At 45.5% G+C, this 13,643-nt stretch overlaps 1 protein-coding gene across 1 annotated transcript in view; it reads right to left on the reverse strand.

Annotated features, from left to right (window-relative positions):
* Positions 1 to 1,952: 1,952 nt before the first annotated feature.
* rspo4 (R-spondin 4) overlaps positions 1,953 to 13,643 on the reverse strand; it is a gene marked incomplete at both ends in the record, with an annotated part of 36,376 nt that continues 24,685 nt past the window's right edge. The window contains 3 exons of the mRNA XM_080000969.1: positions 1,953 to 2,075; positions 9,526 to 9,623; positions 10,278 to 10,418. Of these exons, the coding sequence (XP_079857095.1) occupies positions 1,953 to 2,075; positions 9,526 to 9,623; positions 10,278 to 10,418 (362 nt within the window). The remainder of the gene's footprint in view (positions 2,076 to 9,525; positions 9,624 to 10,277; positions 10,419 to 13,643) is intronic.

Here is a 13,643-nt window from a genome sequence, read left to right on the forward strand (position 1 = left end):
AGCCGTCTCTGAGACTCTTTGGAGCCAGAAACTGGCAGGGTCAGTTCCTCCAAAATGCTCATTCAGGGCCACATTTGATTCGATCAACCAGTTGCATTTGGAGAGGCCCGGCGCTTGCCCTCTTGAAGCGCTGTGCGACTTCTTTGAGCACCCCCTAATATCCTTGATGAGGAATGGGTTCCGAACGAACAGGGTGAGCCGCTGTCCAAGGGTGAAGCTGTCAAAACGTCTGCTGAAGTTGACAATCAGCTTGCCAACAACGTCTACAAAAGAAGTTACCACTCCCTCACCCTCAACCTGTTGCTGCACTGTTGGGAAGTGTGCCCGGTCTCCCCTGCGGGTCTTCCCGGAACACCTCAGGTCTCCTCTGGAAGGAGCGAACCGCTGTCACCGGGTCACAAACTGAGTTGCCCTTGCCCTGTCGCTTTAAATTCAGTTCATTCAGGTGTGAAGTGGTATCAACCCCACCCCCCCACCCAAAAAAAAGCCACAATATCTATCTTCTTCTCATCTTCTAAAAAGAGAGAAAATGGTGCTGCGCCTTTTGGCTCTTCAGGGCGTGCCAAGAAAGCTGCCATTTCCCTTCGGACGGGCCAAAAGCGCCCCGACACCTCGCCTTCGCTGAGCCATCTGACGTCGTTGGGCAGCGGGCGGTCATCGGCGTTTTGCATCCGCTTCTTTGAGGAATTCCCTGGGCGTGCGGTGTTGACGGGAAGGGGACGCCCTGAGAAAGTGAGTCATCCTCATCATTGTGTTCATCGCTTCAGCGTACTCGTCCGACAGGGTGGAGCACCGGGCCGATGGATGAATAATGCGGAGGTCAGAGATGAGCTCAGGATTGTCCTCTTTCTTTCTTGCCACGGCTCCTTTCTCTCGCCCTACGTGGGCCGGGGCTCCACCCGCGGTTATTGAAACCACCTCTTTGGGATCTATTCCCTTGTTCGCTGGCATCGCCGTTATGCAAGATTCAAGATTCAAGATTCTGACTGACCGCTGACTGACCGCTGACTGACTGCTGACTGGCGCCAACTGTAAATTTCCACGCTCGTATCTTGGAGCAGTCGGTTCTTCATGAGGGTTCTTTATGGAGGTTCTTCATGGGGGTTCTTTATGGAGGTTCTTCATGAGGATTCTTCATGGAGGTTCTTCAAGGGGGTTCTTTATGGAGGTTCTTCGTGGAGGTTCTTCGAGGAGGTTCTTCATGGGGGTTCTTTATGGAGGTTCTTCGTGGAGGTTCTTCGTGGAGGTTCTTCATGGGGGTTCTTTATGGAGGTTCTTCAAGGGGGTTCTTTATGAAGGGTCTTCATGAGGGTTCTGTATGGAGATTCTTCATGGAGATTCTTCATGGTTCTGCATCGTGGGTAAACCCCCATGCTCGACACTTGGCGAGATGTTCTTCTCTACAAATACTTCGCCCTTTGGTTTATTTTTGTTTTGGTCCAAAGAACATCGTTCCAGAGCTGCTTTCCTTCCTTTCTTCCTTCCTCCCTCCTGCAATCTCTTCCATGAATGTCTTTGTTCTGGCCATCCTTCCTTCCTTTCTTCCTTCCTTTCTTATGGAAACTCTCCCATGGATGTCTTTGTTACATCCATCAATCATTCCTTCCTCCTGCAAACTCTCCCATGGATGTCTTTGTTCTGTCCATCCTTCCTTTCTTCCTTCCTTCCCTCTGGAAACTCTTCTATGGATGACTGTTCCGTCCACCCTTCCTTCCTTCCTTCCTATCTTCCTTCCATTCTTCTAGAAACTCTCCCATGAAAGGACTTGTTCTACCTTCCTTCCTTCCTTCCTTCCTTTCTTTTGGAAACTTCCATGGATGTTGTTTGTGGCTGAAGGCGATGAATGTCTAGACCTGTGTCCTCCAGTTTCCTGCAGTGATGCGTGGCTCTTCTCAGGTTTCCAGTTCATCTGGACTCCGTCTTGGTCTTCAATTTGTTTTTCCTGTTTATCTTCAGGAGGTTTGCGGCGACAGACGCTGTGAATCAGACGCTCGGATTGAAAGGTCGCGCTCCAACTCGGGCGTGCCGTGCTCGTCATGGAGTTTCTGCAGCAGCTGGGAGCTGATTGCTTCCCTCTAGGGGCAGGAGGTGGTATTTCAGGGGCGTTAAGTGACATCAGACACAACATTTTGAGGAATGTAAACAGACGAACTGATTACAGCGAAGCGTCGTCTGGTGTTGATTTAGAAGAGGACTTCTGAGCTCGCCGCTACTCCTCTCCTCTTTCTCTCTTCCTGTCTTCCTCTCATCCTCCTCTCCGCCGTCTGATTTTTTAGTTTACTGTGATAAATACAAACTGACAAAATGCTGTCCTCCTTCCATACCTCCTTTCGCTTCTCCTGTTGTTTCTCTCGTTGTATTTCTACTCTGCTCTCCTGTCCTTCTCTCCTTCTCCTCTCCTCCCTTCCTCTTCTCCTTCGCTCCTCCTAGCTCATAATCTGTCCTTCATTATTCATGTTGTCAGTGTCTGTTTTCTGAGCAGCTTTGATTTGAGGAAAACGCTGATTACTGGCATTTAAGTGTGTGTGTGTGTGTGTGTGTGTGTCTGTGTGTGTGTGTGTGTGTGTGAGAAAGTGCGTTGGCACTTAGATTTAAAACCTTGAGGGCTGCAACACACACACACACACACACACACACACACACACACACACATTTCAAGGAAGTATGCTCATAAAAAGAAATCTCAGTCAGTCTTTCTCTCAATCCTTCTTTTGCTCACCCACTCACTCACTCTAACCTGGATTGTCAGGCCAGCAAGTGCTCTATCAGCCTCAAGACTTGGCTGGACATTGGCTTGACCTCAGTGGAGTACACACACACAGACACTGATACGCGCACACACACACACACACACACCTAAACACAGATCTGCATTGATATTATGTTCATTTCAATTTGTTTACCGTCCTTAAATTCACTCATCTTGTTATTTTTCCGTCACAATCCGTCCGAATCCAACTTGATGGTTTATTGCTCGGCATGTCGCTTCAGTAAATTCGTTTTTATTTTGTTTTCCCAGTATCCCGAAGGACTGTGGCAGTGATCAGCCAGCACAAATAAATGTATTCCAGTAACCCACTGTCTGGTGCCCCCTACTGGAACATTTCTTTGGGCATTAATTCATGTTTGGCCGAAAATGTAGTCGATAGATAAATGAAGTGTGTCTATCTGTCTGCCTGCCTGTCTGTCTGGCAGCAGTAAAGAGGAAAAATAATTTATTGTAATTCCTCACAGCATCCTGCGCTTGTATCTGGTTGAATTTAGAAACTGGACCTCATGCACTTAAGTTCCACGTGGTTCCGATGGTCGACGTCTGCTTTGGTTGTTTCATGTAAGTCGCTTTGGACAAAAGCGTCTGATCAATGAATAAATGCAACAAGCCTTAGAAGTTGTAATTTTTGGGCTTAGTGTTGAGCTGCTTCACTCACACATGTTGTGTTGAGAGCGAATAAACTGCAAAACGCGCCATGAATCAGTTTGCAGAGCACGGGGCACTGGGGCCAGAATTCACACACACACACACAATCACACACTCACACACACACACACACACACACACACACACACACACACACACACACACACACACACACACACACACATTACGCACATTTTGGTATTTTTTAGTATTTATAGAGCTTATTGTGCGTAATCACCGGGTGTCATGACATTTCACTGCATATATGTATAACCGTATGTATATGTATGTGACAAATAATCTCTTGAACTTGAACTTGAACTTGAACACACACACACACACACTTCTTAATACCATTCTCTGCAGCAGTCACAATGACAGCGGCAAGGACCTTCAAAGAAGCAGTTTCCACAACTTCAAATAACTTTTGCGAGACATTGCACTATACAAGCCACGAAACACCAGAGTATATTCAGGAATATGACCTGAAGCTTCAGAATCTGGACTCCACGGATCCCTAAAGGGGCTTTCACACAGGACGCGCTGCACTCCAAACTCCATTGGTGTGTACTGGTTGCTCAGAGCAGGATCTGCGTCGAGCAAATAAACAAAATATTACCAACAAGACATGATCATGACTATTCCCTGTCATTAAAATAAGATCTGAAGACATATATATTATTGTAATATTATATATAAATATATTTAATGTAAGATTTCATACAGGCCAACTGAAGTGAATATAACAATGCCATAAACAATATTCCTGTTGTCGTGTAACGACAGCGTCCTCTGTGAAAGCCCCCTTAAGGCTCCTGAATTTCTGTTGACAAGTCGGAAGACTGTGGTGAAGTGAGACAGGCAGTTGTATGTCTGTCTGTGTTATCACAGTCGATACATAGCTGTGATATAGTTGGGCCCAAACCCAGGGGCCCAAAGGTGTAGGGGGGCCCTCAAATACAGTATAATTGAGCCTCAAAATCTTCCTCACGGACATAGACATATTTTACGGAGCAAGCAAAGCAGGCAGCGGGCTCCTGAACACTGCATAGCCCCAAGGGCCCATTTACTGACAGAACAGCAGTGGATGTCGGTCTGAAGGACCCATTTCCTTTCTAGTGTCCTAAACATTATCCAGAATTGTCACTGATCATGAAAGGACGAATATATCTGCCCGCTGGCGTCGTCCGGCCTAGTTGCCCGTGGACTCTGATCTGTCTGTGGGCTTTTCTCTACCATGGGCGGACAGAGCCCGTTCAATTTAAATCCAAGTTGAACCGGTCTTCATCCAGACACGTTAATACGACCCAGCGTTTGGAGGGGGGGCGGGGGTCACAGCGAGCTCATGGCCCCCCAAAAACGCCAAGTTTCCATCTCTCGAAACATTCTTTGATTCATCAGAGAGAGAGAGAGAGAGAGAGAGAGAGAGAGAGAGAGAGAGAGAGAGAGAGAGAGAGAGAGAGAGAGAGAGAGAGAGAGAGTAGAGAGAGAGAGAGAGAGAGAGAGAGAGAGAGAGAGAGAGAGAGAGAGAGAGAGAGAGAGAGAGAGAGAGAGAGAGAGAGAGAGAGAGAGAGAGAGAGCTTAATGACTAACTGGTGTACAGATAGTGATGGAAAAAGTACCCTAATGCCATACTTACGTAAAAAAAAAATACCTGGCCGAAATATGATTTAAGTAAAGATACCCATGAAATACTACTTGAGTACAAGCCAATCTGGTTGTGGTTGAAAAGGTTTCACTGACTTTGTTGCTTACAGGTCTGTGCACATGAACAGCAGAATGTCCTCTGTCTGGGCTTTGTTATCTTGTCACTGTGGAGGGTCACCATGTTCCGAACTGAACCTTGAAACGGAGTTTTATGGCCCCCGAAAACTCCTTCTCTCGATCACTGCTTTGATTTGCACTGAGGGGTACGAGGGCCAACCGGAAAAGTGACTTAATCAATACTCAAACCTCTCCATCTGCAATGGACTGATTGTCCACCCGCCAAGTAGGCAGACACGCCAGCTTAGGGCAGGAAAAACCTTCTTGAGATGTCTTCATTTTTAAGTTATCTTTGTTTATTTCAGACCTTCTCATCCATCTCATTTGCAATTAAGATAAGCTCGGTAAGCATGGGCAGTGGTTCTCAAACTTTTTTGCATTAGCTAGAAAGAGAAAGATCATTAAAATATTAAAGGAGCTCGCTAGAGAAGTATCACTGCAAACTGCCGAAACTCACGTCCGAAATTTGCGAGAATTATTTGCGAGAAGTTCATTTTTCCAGTCCCAGCGACGTTTCCGCATACAATTTTCAAAGCCACAAATTCTGACGTGCAAGTTTCAAACATCGCCGCTGAGTCTACACAACAAAACGTCCTAAATTGAATCAGAAGCTTTTGAGAAATGCTGCTGCAAATTCCAATCATCTTGTGCCAGAGACGCCCCGGTGGTGCTGTGAGTTCCCTGCACCCTTTGCTCCACTCGTTTGACACAAGGTCCCCCTTCTCGCAGTAACCCTGAACGCGGAGTCTGGCTTTTAGACCCCATTTGGGGTTTTTTCTTCCTCTTATTGCTAAATAAGTGTTGTGTTTGTTGTGGAGCAAACGATAACAGCGCAGGGAGTGAGCTCACATCTCTGGACAGTGTCAGCGGGTCCTCCGAGGAGCCCGACTCGGGTCACACATGGTCCCTATTCACCCATGATGCAACTGCTACGCAAAGCGTCGCATGTTAATGTCAACGGGCTCAGAGTCGTGGTCCTCTCACCTTTTGGACTAAAACTCTGGTAAACAAATCACCAACAACATTGATCCAAGATCGCTGCCTGGACGACAAATGTTGAAATCAGGGATTCTTTCTTTTCCTTTCTTGTTTATATAAAACATTTCTTTTTTTCTCTAGTACACTTTATTGTGAAAATGTTTGCAACAAATGTGATTCATTCCATCTGTTCGTCCAACTCGCGGTTCCAATATTTCTTCAGTAAATAGTGAAATTTGTCTGCATACCTCATCTAATTCATAAAATTCAGATTTTATTTTTATTTTTTTAACAGATTTTCATTCCCTCTACAGGAGTAACGTAAGGCAATACACGGTTCAATGCAAGAAATATTATAAATCATGCAAACATTTACCTTATGAAATCAACACCAAGTTATACAAAATGTGATGGTAAATTTAAAACAAAATAGCAAACAGATCTGGTCATGTTTACTGCACCGTCATCTTTACTTTCTCTCTTTTATAGAAATCTCAAAAGTCTGGATTTTGCTTGCGATGCAGACAAGTCGTGCTCATGGAACTTTATCACAATTGGTTCCATGTGTTTCTATGGCAGGGGGGGAACTTCAGTGCAGCGAGAAAAGGAAAAGAAATTAAAACTCAGGATGTCTTCGGCTTTTGAGGATTTCCGTCCGCAGAGCACACAAATTTAAGCAATGTCCATGTCCGTCAACATCAACTGTTGTCAGTTGATTTGCAGCGTGAAGCGTGTGGCACGGATCCAGGCATCAAACCACTCATTAAATGTTTTTTATCAACTTAAAGGTAGAATTAGGATCCAAACTTTTTTTTATCTTGGATAATACGTAACAATTTTGTTATAATTTATACCCTATATACCCATGCCAATATCGAACCCTGTGAATATAATCACACTTTTTTATATGCATATTTTTATATATTTGACTATTTCTGTTTTGCATTTCCCGCCAATTAGTTTAAATTTGGATATTTGTATGTTTTGCTTTTTATTCTATTTTTTTATTATTATTATTATTTTCTTTTTTTCTCCTTTTCTTTTTCCTTTTTTTCCGCTTAACTGGAAGAGGACGTTCAGGAAGTCCAAATGACCTTTGTTTCGCTATGAAACCAAAATGCTGTGAATCGTCTCTGGGCCCGGTGTGCAGAGTTGTCGTCACACTCAGCTGTGACGCTGCTCCCTCCATCGAAGAGAAATGTCCTTTCTCGCCCTTCCAGCCGCTGGTCACAACTCGGCAATTACTTGCTCCGGGGATTCATCTAGTAGCACAGGTTGCCTGTTCAGTGCTTTTTCACAGAACGCCTTAAAGGGCATTAAAGTCGGTCTAATCCGTCTAGTCCGCTCTTCTAACGAAATGATGATGGAGCCTTGATTCGAGATGGATTAATCGGACCACGAGTGTGGCTATTAAGCAGCACAGATGCCTGATGGGAAACTCATGCCCGTACGAATCTCATTTTGGGAGAGTGTTGCGTCATAAAATATGGGCTGCGCCGCTTCTTTGAGCGGCCGTAACAGCGGCTCTTTCTTCAGATGGGCTGAGGTAAATCAGTCAGCACGCTGGAGATTATCACCGCCATAAATACAGCTTAACAAACCTCTCTGACTAACCTCGAACATGTGCAACATGTGGCTCCAAAACACATTATATATAAGTATAGATGGGGCTGAAGTGGGTTTGGGTCGCAACATGGTGGTGGAAGACGTGCAGCATTAGCACATGTGATTTGTGGTCTTTTTCAGTGAAGCTCAATAGATAAGAGCGTGGTTAGTGACACACTAAGTCCAAGTGGATACAGGATGGAGCCGGTCCTTTCATTTTGGTCGTTATAGTTACAGCCGGAGCACGGAGGAGCGCAACAACGCTCTGTGGTGTACAAGTCACGGTCACATTGCTGGTTTCACTGTCAAATTCCAAATAGTGAAGGAAATGATGGATCAATGACCTAGGCTCGACCATGGTCCCTGGTTTTCTTGGTTTTTCCGGAACTAGTCTAAAAATACTTACACTAGTCAAGACCATTTATAAGTTGTGCTTTCCTGGCAGTTTGATTGACAGCTCGACAGACCATTGAGAGTATGTCGGGAGCGGGGTTATCAGCTCCCTCCCATTTGACAACGGCATCAAAGACATCGTTCCAGCCTTTCTCCCCGGTAGGACAACCACTCATCTGCTGCTCTTTGGCATGCGGCTTGATGCAGCTGTCTGTACCCTCTTCCATCCAGCTCCATTCTTCAGGACCTTATTTATACTGCTGTTACCAGTGCTATTCTTCGGGTTTTACACATGTGTAATGTAATGTAATTACACATGTGTGGGTGGAAATATACTGCATTTGAGCCACGTTGCCAAACATCACTTATTTTTGATACAAAGATTCAAAAGATTTACACATCTTACATTGTACATACAACATGTAGCGAAATGTTTTTTTGCCAAACTCCAGAGACTGTGCTGGGCGTAAGTCAAATAGAAAAAAAATAAATAATAAAATATATATATATGTGTATATATATATATATATGAGAATGAAAATATGAGGAAAGTAAATAAAATATACAAATCTAAATACAGCATCAAAAATAAAAAAATATTGGATCCACAGAAGCTGTATAAATGTATATAAATGTATATAATTATGTACATTATGCAGTATTTTTTGTGCAATATATGCATGCATTGCAAACTCTGCAATGTTGTTGAACTGAGAATAATAATAATGAATATCAAGTACTATAAATTTGTGCAAAGTATTACAGCAGTGAGGTGGACACAGTATTTATGAAATGAGTAGTAGTTTGTGTGTCTTGCTGTTTTGGTCTTGTTGCCACGGACACGTCTGCCTGACAACAGCCACCGGAACAGTCCATGGTTGAGATGGTGGGGATCCTTAATAATCCTCTTAATACATCAGGTCCTACTCCACCTGATGTATAAGTCCTGTAGTGGGATGAGTGTTGTCCCGATGGTACGTTCACTCTGCAGGGCTTTGCGGGCCTGAAAGGAGCAGTTCCCCTACCAGGCGGTGATGCACCCTGACGGGATGCTTTCGATGGCACCAGAGTAAAAGGTTTTCTGGATATTTGGAGAGACTCTGACTCTTTTTTTGCAGACGTTCACGTAAAGGCTATTGGTCTGGCACCACTGTGTCAAATGCTCCACCTATCCCAGGTAGGATTTCTCATTGTTGTTGGAGATCAGGGCTACCAAAACTGTGTTGTCAGCAAACTTTACAATGGTGTTAGAGCTACTCTTCGCCCTAGAGTCATTAGTGTACAGACAGTACAGCAGAGGACTTATGACGCAGCCTTTGGGGGCTCCTGTGTTGAGCGTGGGGTTAAGATGTGCCCAACCTCACTACCTTAGGTCTGCCGGTCAGGAAGTCAAGGACCCAGTTGCACAGGGAGGTGGACAGTCCAAGTTCCCTGAACTTGGTGACCAGTGGGGCCTTGGGGGGCACTATGGTATTGAAAGCTGAACTATAGTCATTGAACAGCATTCTCACGTAGCCCCTTCCCCGTCCCCCGCCCCCCAGCTGTCAAGGTGGGATAGGGTGGTGGGCAGCCCATGGGTGATTGCATCCTCCATCGATCGGGAGGCAAATTGTAATGACTCCAAGGTGCTTGAGAGAAAGGAGCAAATGTAATCCTTAATTAGTCTCTCAAAACACTTCATGACCACTGACGTGAGAGCGAAAGAACGGTAGTCATTGAGGTCGGCTGGCTTGGATATCTTGGGCAAAGGGACAATAGTGGACCTCTTGAAGCAGGTGGGCAGGGAGGCTAATATGATGGTGAACACTGGGGCCAGCCGGTTAGCACAGGTCTTCCTTGCGTTCACTCGTCTCAGAGATCTCCTGCTTTCTGATTGGACAGTCCAGCACCTGACCTCCCGCGTCACCGGAGCTTCCTGAACCAGATGTTTATATTCTGCTATCAGGAAAATGGCGGCAGATTGATATGGCTTGACTAACTTGCCAAACTGTGGAAGGAAGTTGGCCTTCTAGCCCTCCTTGAACTGCGTGTAGCAGTGGTCCAATGTCCGTTCTTCTCTGGTGGGACAGGAGATGTGTTGGTGGAGGTGCAGCAGAACCCGTTTCGAGGTTCGCCTTACAAATGTCCCCAGCCACGATGAGGGCTGCGTCCACGTGTCTGGTCTGGTGTCTGTTTAGCACATCATGAAGCTCTGATAGTGCTGTGTCGGTATCTGCTTGAGCAGGGATGTAAACAGCCATGTTGATGACGGAAGTGAACTCTTGGGGAAGGTAAAATGGACAACACATGACCGTCAGATGTTCTAGGTGAGGCGAGCAGAAACGAGAGAGGGCTTTATTATTCTTGGGGTCCCACCAGCTATTGTTGACCATGAAACTGTCTCCATCACCTTTGGATTTCCCAGACTCGGCAGTTCTATCCATACGGAAAATAGAGAAGGATTCTGTAGGTTGAATAGTTTGGTCCGGCACTGTGGGGGTCAGCCATGTTTCCGTCCAGCAGAGGATATTACGGTCTCTCGCGTCCCATTGGAATCGGATCCTTGCCCTGATGTCATCCAGATTGTTTTCCAAATATTGGACACTGGAAAGCAGGACGCTGGGTAGAGGTGGAAGATGTGCCTGAGCCCTCAGTCCGTCCGGACCCCAGCCCGCCCGGACCCCAGCCCGCTTTGTGTATAGAGGCCCACTACTCAATTCTATCAAACCAACTCTAAGGAACCAATGGGAGAATGAGTCTAGAACATCTAAACTTGTGGTGTTCACACTGCGGGTCATTAGACTGCATGGGTAGGTCAGATGGTCGAATGTTAGGTGGTCAGGTAGAACCTCATTCATCCAAACCCCACATAAACGGTGGTTGATTGGGACACTGAAATGTTTGGTTGACTGAAAGATGAATAAATGTTCATGAAAACGGTTGTGAAATCAGTCCATGAACTTTGTGTCCACCATAGCCTGGTGGACCAACGTAGCTGGCAGGCAATGGGTAGATTAGTTTGGTTGATCAGTATGGATAAGCATTCTACTGTGCAATACCTCTGGTTGATTGCACAGTTTCTACATCAATTACAGTCGGTCCATTAAGTGGATCACAAAGAGAAGTATCATATAATAATGAATATGAATGGATTGAAAGCTGAATTATTCCACTCATACAGCCTTTGACGACAGGTCTATTGAAAAATCCTCCATCTCAAAACTTTGGTTAGAGTTGTCACATATTCCCCCTCAGTCTCCGGTAGCTTGTAAAGATGGCGAGACTGCGGTTTATTTTCCACTGGTGACCATGGTGGTGTTAAATTGCCTTGTTTAATTCCAGAACCACCCCCCATTTTCAACATATGGTGGATGAGCTCTGAACTCAAAGATAATCAATCCATAGAAAAGCCAAACAATGAAAGAGTGACAACTATCTTGTGGTCGGCTCCTCCATGTTGGGGAACGCGAATAGGCAAAAAGAACAAAACAGGAAGGACTTTCCCCATGACATTTCAGAGACTGTGGACTGTGAGGACCACGCCCCCTCTCAAACCCATCATCTGAAAACAATAAGACCACAAAACCCTGGGACTCGGAAGGATAAAGACATCTAATCGGGGACAAAGGAGGAATGTCAGGGAGATACCACATCCCCAGATGGGCGCTATTAGGCTGCGTATTCCTACATCAAATCCGGCCGGGTCCTCTTTCCAGCCTCCTCTCCCTGCGCCACCAGACATGTGATATGACAACGATAATGATAATTACAGCAGGCAACATGTCTTTCTGTATGCAAAGAAAGGGAAAATGCCAACACACACAAACACACACACACACACAGACTCACACACAAAACAGTTTAGTATAGCTGCTAATTGTGATTTGCAAAAACACACTAGTTATTTTTTGACATTTCAGAGGTTGTTATGTCTTCTTCCGTCGTTCATTAAAGATTAAAGCCTTAAAAAATACAAGGCAATAAAAGCACAACAGCAACTTGTCGAGTTTACGATGAAAAGCCGCCAGTTCCTGCCAAGTTCGGCTTGTTGTTTAGCCTCTTTTTAAATGCCCCCTAATGCTTCGCTTTGTGGTAGAGGTGGCGTAAATGAAAGCTGCAGCGAGGAGCCTGATGCAGATCAATCCCTGTTGCAGGACTGGGCACTTGAACTTCTAATCTTTTGTTTTTTCTTCCCTGCAAAACAACTTAAACCAGTATTGGCGCAAGTTCCGGAGCAGGGCCGCTTGGAAGACGTTTTTCCTTTTCTTCCTCTATTAGAAGTTTTTTTTGTTTTTTTTCGAGTCTCGTTGGCTCGTGAGAAATACGGAACACATGAGGGAAGTTATGCGGCGGGCAGACGAGATTAATTCCCGACACGTGAAACTCAGTGGAAACTCATAAACAGGAATCCACTGCTGTGGGCCGAGAGCGTTTATCTCCCCGGGTCGCGGCGAGAGACGCGACGCTCCACTCATATGGAGCTCAGCGACCGAGACTTTTTAAGATTGTATCTCGCTCCCTTGGCGACCGACATCAAGAGACACAACGCCGTATCTAAGCCGGAGGGGAAATGAGAACACTTGACTGACAGGCCGATAGCGGAAGTCTCCGCTCCGGTTCCTCTCGTGCTCGTTCTATCTCGTTCTATCTCTTCCCCGTCTCTCCATGAAAACAGGAACGAGGGTTTTCACCCACTTAAAATAGTCGCTAGTGGGTTAGCTGGAGCAGTTGGAGTTAAAAAGCAAAGGAACTTGGAGATACCGTCTTCCTAACAAAGGTCAGGTGGTTTGTTGAGACTCTTTTTCTAAACCATGTTGACAAAAGTCGACTGGTACCTACCTCCTCCCTCACACTCTGATTGGTCAGACAATTGTTTTGGAAACACCTTGCCCCCGTCCTCACTTTGTAATGGAGGTTGATTGAACATTTCACGTCAACCCTGACGGAGAGCTCCAGAAAACACTTTTCTTTCTGCCATAAACTTCTCCTTGAACAGTTTTGTGCTTTTCTTTTGTTGTTGTTTGTTGCTTTGTTGTTGTTTTTGTCTGTAGCTACATCCAGTTTGCAGTCTTACCCCCCGTTCACAAGTGCGGGGACAAAAGAGACGAGAAGTCAGTCGTTCTCCACGGCATCCAGCGACAGGAAGCCACGGCGACATCAGCGACATTAAACGACAGTGGGAGGGCAAGCGTAGCGTCGGAAAGTTGAGTTTGGTTCAACTCAATGCAAGTGAGACACAAAGTGACAAAACCGGACGAGCCAATCGGACGCTCCTCAACAGTCGAAACGGAAGAGATGGAGTGGAAGACTTTCGGAATGCAGCGGCGAGAGAATGGACGGAATGAATCAGAGATGACGCCAGGCTGGAGCTGTCTCTTGTCCTCCCGCAGCCTGTTCGTACTCTGATTGGCGTAGCAATAACCGATCGTTTCAATATACCATCTCTAATTCCTCCTAAAAGGTTGAGCAAAATATGTTTCTGACAAGATTTGAGGCGAGTAAAGAG

Source organism: Zeus faber, assembly GCF_960531495.2.
Source record: "Zeus faber genome assembly, chromosome: 5".
Taxonomy (NCBI): Eukaryota; Metazoa; Chordata; class Actinopteri; order Zeiformes; family Zeidae; genus Zeus; species Zeus faber.